Source organism: Palaemon carinicauda, chromosome 36, assembly GCF_036898095.1.
Source record: "Palaemon carinicauda isolate YSFRI2023 chromosome 36, ASM3689809v2, whole genome shotgun sequence".
Classification (NCBI taxonomy): Eukaryota; Metazoa; Arthropoda; class Malacostraca; order Decapoda; family Palaemonidae; genus Palaemon; species Palaemon carinicauda.
Genome location: NC_090760.1, coordinates 9,726,620 through 9,734,766, shown reverse-complemented (window position 1 = coordinate 9,734,766; position 8,147 = coordinate 9,726,620). Strand labels below are relative to the sequence as shown.

Here is an 8,147-nt window from a genome sequence, read left to right as displayed (position 1 = left end):
TTGCTGCCACCCATTCTCTCAATCATTACTTAACACTTGGTGTTATAATTCTTCTAACACATCTCCTTCCGTCATCTTTTTTATACTGTTTCCCTTTTCGCTTTATTTTCTTTCCTTTTGGTTTTTCAATTGTCTTCGTTCTAGTCCTTTAAATCCCCCAGTGAATTTGCGGACCATTCAGAACGTGGAAAAAAGTTAAATAAAAGAAAAAAGAAAAGAATACCGTTCAAAGAAGACCCTCTCGTATTCACCATAGATGAAATATTTTCTCAGTTACTCTGACTCTACAATAAACCTCCAGAAGACGAGAGACACCATCATTAACTCTAATAAATCTCCGGGAGGAGTTGGCCAATAATAGCAGCTGCAGCTACGAGGAAATGACCAAGGACTCAAAGAATCGGCTGAGAGGGGTTCCTCAACGACCTTCCCAGTACAATAGCTAGCGGCCTTTGCAAGACCTGGGGTTGGAGGGGAGCCAGTGAGGGGAAGGAAGGAATGAAGGGGTTCTAGGTCATGGATTACCCTCCCCTCCTTAAAGGGGGAGGGGGGTAGATGATGGGGGGTTTGCCGGCAACAGCAACCGCAATTCTGACAATAGGAATTACCATAGACAATGGTGCTGTACCAAGAATAGGTTGGACATCCTGTGTCTCTGTTTTCCAGCGCCTGCCATTGTGTGCATATAGAAAAGTGCATCGCGCAAAGGAGGGCCAAAAGATGCCATAGAGAGGGGATGGTGGTGGTGATGGAGGAAGAGACAGCCAGACAGACACACATACACAGAAGACACAGCACCCAAAGAAAGGAACATATTTAAGAGTTGGTTTCCTTTGAATGGCATTTTTTCACATTTGATCTGGGAAAAAGATCAGGAATGCAAAGAAGATACAATGATAGGAGTGGCTGGAGTGGGGAGATAGGTGAGCTTGGTCTTGTGGTTTTATATTTTTTTTTCTTTATCTTTTGTTCTTACTGAGATTGGCTTAGGCCTAAGATGTCTTTTATTCAAAAGCTTTGCTACCGCAGTGCTGTAACACTCGTGGTAAGAAAGATGAATACCTTTGATTCAGATATAGCTAATGATATTCCAGATAAAATTAGAATATGATTTTATCTTATATAATTATGTATATAGATAGCTAGATAACATTTGTACACACACATATATATATATATATATATATATATATATATATATATATATATATATATATATATATATTTATATATATATATATATATATATATATATATTCATATATATATATATATAGATAATATATATGTATATATATATATATATATATATATATATATATATATATATTTATACATATATATACATATATATATATATATATGTATATATATATGTGTGTGTATGTGTGTGTGTGTGTATTTTGTCTCCCCTAAATGATGAAGAACAAGTCGGGCAAATTAATTTGAAGCAATTGATAGAAATTGCAACAAAAATAATTTATAGAACTGTCTCTTTACATTTTAAATAAAATTAAGTACTTTCATCAATAATGTTTTAGTTGACAGTTTAATTCAATGGCTGATGATATCAAGAATTTATCTGCGTTTAATAATTGCACCAATCAATTTATATAACTATCCTTTCTTAAGGTCAACAAAATCAAAGGGCTTTTATAAGACAGTTTAATTCAATGACTGCTGATATCTAGGTTTCCTCAACTCACACATTTTTTTCTCTGCATTTAATAATTGCACCAATCAATTTATATAATTATCTTTTTGTAATGTCAGCAAAAAGTAAGGGCTTTCATCAATGGGCTTTTATTAGACAGTTTAATTCAAGGACATGATATCAAGGATTTCACTGCATTTAATAGCAGTTGCACCAATGAATTTATATTACTTATTTCTTTTTAATGTCAACATAAAGTAGGAGCTTTCATCAATAGGCTTTAAGTAGACAGTTTAATTCAATGACTGATGATATCAAGGTTTCCTCGACCCACACATTTCTAAGACCAAAATTCCTTTTCGAATCTTTCCCAGCCGCAGCCTTGTCTAAGCATGACACCACACCACACATCTGGCTTTTACTCGGTGTCGCGGTTATTCCAGCGCGTTCCGCCCTGCCGAAATACTTCTCCAATCTTGTCTATCTTAACCCTATGACCTATTTAACTCGTATTCCCATGCGAGAATCCCGCGCAACGTCTATCTCGCATCTGCTTCTCCCGAAAGACCTCTTGGTGTGTTCATTTGTATTCCTGCGTCTTCTCCATTATTAGCTTCGGACCATGTTTTAGCGGGGCCTTGTTCTCAGACCAGCATTCCCCCCTCCCCTCTCCTCTCCAATCCCTCACCAACCCCCCTCCCTCTGTTTCCATTTCCCCTCATACTAATACCAACCCCCTTAACCCCCTCCCTTCCACTCCCCCCCCCCTTACTGACTACAGGCACTACAACGGAGTCCTCCGTTCTTCGATCATGAATTCGTAGAGGGGAAGTGGAGGTCTCCTACTTGTACCACCATCCCCCTACCTTCCTTCTCCTTCCTCTTCTCCCTCTTCTTCTTCTTCCTCCTCCTCCTCCTCCTCTTCCTCTTCCTCTTGCTGCATACATTTCCTCTATAGATCACTGTGACCCTCAAGAAAATCTATTTGCATTCGCTTCCTGAAGACAACTGCTTCCCCGATGGGGGACCTTCAGATTTATCGCCTTCGTCTTGGAATGACTTCCTTAATCACATCGCCAGAGGAGCTGAGTCTTAGGTATAGGAGGTCGTAATTAAACTATGGGTTTTGTATAGGTCGTAGGTCGTATGTGCTCTCTGTCACAGGTCGTAGGCTCTCTCTCTCTCTCTCTCTCTCTCTCTCTCTCTCTCTCTCTCTCTCTCTCTCTCTCTCTCTCTCTCTCTCATGTTTCACCTCTGCTAATAATTTTCAAGTCGTAATTCAGTTCCTTAACGATGAGTTTGGGTAGTTCATAGGTCGTAGGTAATTCTCCCCTTCCATACAACGTCTCGAATGCAACTCCCCCCCCCCCTCCTATACATCCCCCCCAACCCCGCAGAACCCCACAAGTATTCGTTGATTAAATTAGTTATCTTTCCATATATGATAATGACTTGACAAGATTCAATTCTGTAGTCCAGAATGATACGTTTAAATTAGGTCTCAAAGTTCAAATCCAACTAGCAAGGGTCATCTGAAAATAGTAAGGAGGGTCACTCAAGATCATATATAGCAATATTTTTAATTATCTATGCTGAACGCTTACTAAAATTTGGCCCATCAAATTCTTGTGATAGTAATATATTCATTAGAACAACATTGTTAAAAAACTGTAATTCTAATCGGAAATTCTCAGTAAAAATATACTGTTCTCAGCCGTATTTCATTAAAATATAGTCGACCGTTATTTTACCTTACTTTGTTATTTTCTTTTACGGGTTGGTGACCGTAATAATACTCCTTTACTTCAATATATCCGTTTTTAACACGGTAAAATTCCTGTGATAAATGTTGTCAGGCATTTACCGTTTTTAATGCAAATTGTTAACAAGATTCACCTCTAAATACAAACCATTAAAAAGATATTTTACAACATCTTACGAACAACGTGAGGTGGTCACTCTTTGAGCTCATCTTTGCAGTAGATTGGAAAATTTATACGAAACCGTAGAAAAATGTATTGGTTTCAGTTTGGACGGGTGAGGACTACTTCCTCGATGCTATCCAGTTTTCTATTATATTAGTGCATGAGACCGGTCATAAAATGATGGCTAAATATTTAGAGAGATATTTACACAGGGTATGAGTACTCTCCTCCCCCTACCCGAGGGACGGGGGAGCTGAACGTGACCGGAAAGATATGTATATATATATATATATATATACTGTATATATATACATGCATATATATAAATATAAATATATTTATATATGTATATATACATATATATATATATATATATACTGTGTATATATATATATATATATATATGTGTGTATATATATTTACATATATATATATATATATATATATATATATATATATAAATATATATATATATATATATATATTCATATACATATATATGCATATATATATATTATATAGGGAAGACAATGATATATATTTCGACCTCTCTCTCTCTCTCTCTCTCTCTCTCTCTCTCTCTCTCTTCTTTGACTTTAAACAGCCAACCAACTACGTGATACTGAATAAAACGAAGGAGAGAGAGAGAGAGAGAGAGAGAGAGAGAGCACTGTCCTTATATATCGAAGCAATCTTATTCGAGAGAGAGAGAGAGAGAGAGAGAGAGAGAGAGAGAGCGCTGTTCTAATATATCGAAGCAATCTTACTAGAGAGAGAGAGAGAGAGAGAGAGAGAGAGAGAGAGAGAGAGCGGAAACTGTTCCAATCCGTCGAAGCAATGCCACTCTGATATCGAAGAAGCATCGAATCACCATCAATTTTAACACCGCTTTTACGGAGTCGTCCCGGTGCGCATAAAACGTAAAGGAGGCGCCGTAATTCGTATCCATAAATTAGACCCGGAGCGTCGTTAGTCGCAAGATGATATTATGGACAATATGTCCGGCAGTATACGACTCTATCATAGTACCCTAAAATCAGTATATTGGTGTCACTTCATGGAGGCTTCCATACCCCCTTCCCCCACGAGGCGAAAGAGTTGAGCTTATTGAATACACATCAACCAGAGCATATAAACCTTCACAATCTTCATGTTACATTCACCCCCCTCCCCATGCTTCCCCCCCTACTTCTTAAGTTACAGCTACGATAAACTTCGGTCGTTAATATTCACTTACTGTTACGTCAAGTGCTTGTTGGGGGTGGGGGGTGGGGTGGGTAAGGTACAGGGGATGGATTGATTGGAGGGGAAGTGACCCCATTCCTATATTATTATGCTTGTAGAACATTTTTTTAAACGTATTGAAACTTTCTGATGTTGCTTTTCTAATGTTATAATGATTTAAAGAAAATTTTGGGGAAAGGCTAGAAGGTCCCATTACTATATTACCATGCTTGTAGAACATTTTTTAAACATTATGAAACATCCTGACGGTGCTCTGCAAACGTTATAATGATCTAAAGGAAATTTCTGGTAAATATATATATTATTATTATTATTATTATTATTATTATTATTATCCAAGCCACAACCCTAGTTGGAAAAGCAAGATGCTATAAGCCCAGGGGCTCCAACAGGGAAAAATAGCCCAGTGAGGAAAGGAAATAAGGAAATAAATAAATGAAGAGAACAAATTAACAATAAATCATTCTAAAAAAAGTAACAACGTCAAAACAGACATGTCATATATAAACTATTAACAACATCAAAAGCAAATATGTCATAAATAAACTATAAAAAGACTCATGTCCGCCTGGTCAACAAAAAAGCATTTGCTCCAACTTTGAACTTTTGAAGTTCTACTGATTCAACTACCCGATTAGGAAGATCATTCCACAACTTGGTAACAGCTGGAATAAAACTTCTAGAGTACTGCGTAGTATTGAGCCTCATGATGGAGAAGGCCTGGCTATTAGAATTAACTGCCTGCCTAGTATTACGGACAGGATAGAATTGTCCAGGGAGATCTGAATGTAAAGGATGGTCAGAGTTATGAAAAATCTTATGCAACATGCATAATGAACTAATTGAACGACGGTGCCAGAGATTAATATCTAGATCAGGAATAAGAAATTTAATAGACCGTAAGTTTCTGTCCAACAAATTAAGATGAGAATCAGCAGCTGAAGACCAGACAGGAGAACGATACTCAAAACAAGGTAGAATGAAAGAATTAAAACACTTCTTCAGAATAGATTGATCACCGAAAATCTTGAAAGACTTTCTCAATAAGCCTATTTTTTGTGCAATTGAAGAAGACACAGACCTTATATGTTTTTCAAAAGTAAATGTGCTGTCGAGAATCACCTAAAATTTTGAAAGAGTCATAAAAATTTAAAGAAACATTATCAATACTGAGATCCGGATGTTAAGGAGCCACCGTCCTTGACCTACTTACAATCATACTTTGAGTTTTGTTAGGATTCAACTTCATACCCCATAATTTGCACCATGCACTAATTTTAGCTAAATCTCTATTAAGGGATTCACCAACCCCGGATCTACATTCAGGGGATGGAATTGATGCGAAGAGAGTAGCATCATCTGCATATGCAACAAGCTTGTTTTCTAGGCCAAACCACATGTCATGTGTATATAGTATGAAAAGTAATGGGCCAAGAACACTACCCTGTGGAACACCGGATATCACATTCCTATAATCACTACGGTGCCCATCAACAACAACTCTTTGAGATCTATTACTTAAAAAATCAATAATAATGCTAAGAAACGACCCACCCACTCCCAACTGTTTCAGTTTGAAAACAAGGGCCTCATGATTAACACGGTCAAAGGCAGCACTAAAATCAAGGCCAATCATACGAACTTCCTGACCACAATCAAGGGATTTCTCTACAGCATTGGATATTGTAAGAAGGGCATCACATGCTCCAAGGCCTTTACGAAAACTAGGGAGTAGATGATTACCTTCAGCAAACCTATTAAGACGCTTTGCCAGAAGACGTTCAAAAACTTTAGATAATATGGGAGTTATGGAAATTGGGCGGTAATCAGTGGGACTTGAGCTACCACAAACACATTTACATAGAGGAGTAACATTACCAATTCTCCAACAAGTGCTAAAAGCTCCTCTTCGTGCTAACTTGCGCAAAATAACAGATAACTTTGGAGCTAAGAAATCTGCTGTCTTTATAAAAAACAAAGGAAAAATACCATTTGGGTCTACTCCTCCATAAGCATCAAAGTCCACCAACAGAGCTTTAATCTCACGAGATCGAAAAGCTAAACTAGTTAGTTTAGCCTCAGGAAAACAGGAATGAGGAAGTTCAAGTTTTTCATTACTCTGTTTACTGTCAAAAACATCAGCCAAAAGGATTGCCTTTTCCTTTGGACAGTGAGTGACTGAGCCATCTGGTTTAAGTAAAGGAGGAACTGTTGCAATAATGTCTATAGATGATGATATATATATATATATATATATATATATATATATATATATATATATGTATATACATATATATATATATATATATATTTGTATATACATATATATATATATATATATATATATATATATATATATATATATAGATCATTTCTTACAAATAGAATTATGTAGGATAGTCACCGAATATAGAAGTTAACGTGAGCTAATCTAATGATATGGAAGCTAAACCGAGGCAATACACAGCTTCAAACGTGACGTAACGTTTCAGAAGTGACGTAACACTTGAGAAGTGATGTAACACTTATGAAGTGATGTAACACTTGAGAAGTGATGTAACACTTGAGGAGTGTTGTAACATTTGAGGAGTGTTGTAATGTTTCAGAAGTGACGTAATATTTCAGAAGTGACCTAACGTTTCAGAAATGGGGAAACATTTCAGAAGTGATGTACCACTTCAGAAGTGACGTAATGTTTCAGAAGTGACGTAACACCTCAGAAGTGACGTAATGTTTCAGAAGAGACGGGATGCTTCAAATATGACGTAATGCTTCAAATGTGATGTAATGCTTCAGACGTGATGTAACGTTCATGACGTAAGCTAACGTTTCAGAAGTGATGTCACTTTTCAGAAGTGATGTAACACTTAAGAAGTGATGTAGCACTTAAAAAATGATGTAACACTTGAGAAGTGTTGTAACATTTCAAAAGTGACGCAATTTTCACAAGTGACATAACACGTAATGTTTCAGAGGTGACATAATGTTTCAGAAGAGGCATGACGCTTCAAACGTGATGTAATGCTTCAAACATGACGTAATGCGTCAAATGTGATGCAATGCTTCAGATGTGACGAAACGCTTCAGATGTGATGTAACGTTTCAGACATGACGTAACGTTTCTGATGTGGTGTAAGGCTTCAGACGGGATGTAACATTTCAGACATGCCGTAAAATTTTAGACGTGATGTAACATTTCAGACGTGACATAACACTTCACACATGTCATAACGTTTCAGAAATAAAGTAAGGACTTTACCGTGACATAACGTTTCATACGTGACGTAATGTTTCAGAACCGACGTAACATTTCAGACTGAGGT

At 36.9% G+C, this 8,147-nt stretch overlaps 1 protein-coding gene across 1 annotated transcript in view; it reads right to left on the bottom strand.

Moving 5' to 3' along the window:
• LOC137628478 (high mobility group nucleosome-binding domain-containing protein 5-like) overlaps nt 1-2,597 on the bottom strand; it is a 4,919-nt gene extending 2,322 nt beyond the window's left edge. The window contains exon 1 of the mRNA XM_068359634.1: nt 2,521-2,597. Within this exon, the coding sequence (XP_068215735.1) occupies nt 2,521-2,597 (77 nt within the window). The remainder of the gene's footprint in view (nt 1-2,520) is intronic.
• Between the last annotated feature and the right edge of the window lie 5,550 nt (nt 2,598-8,147).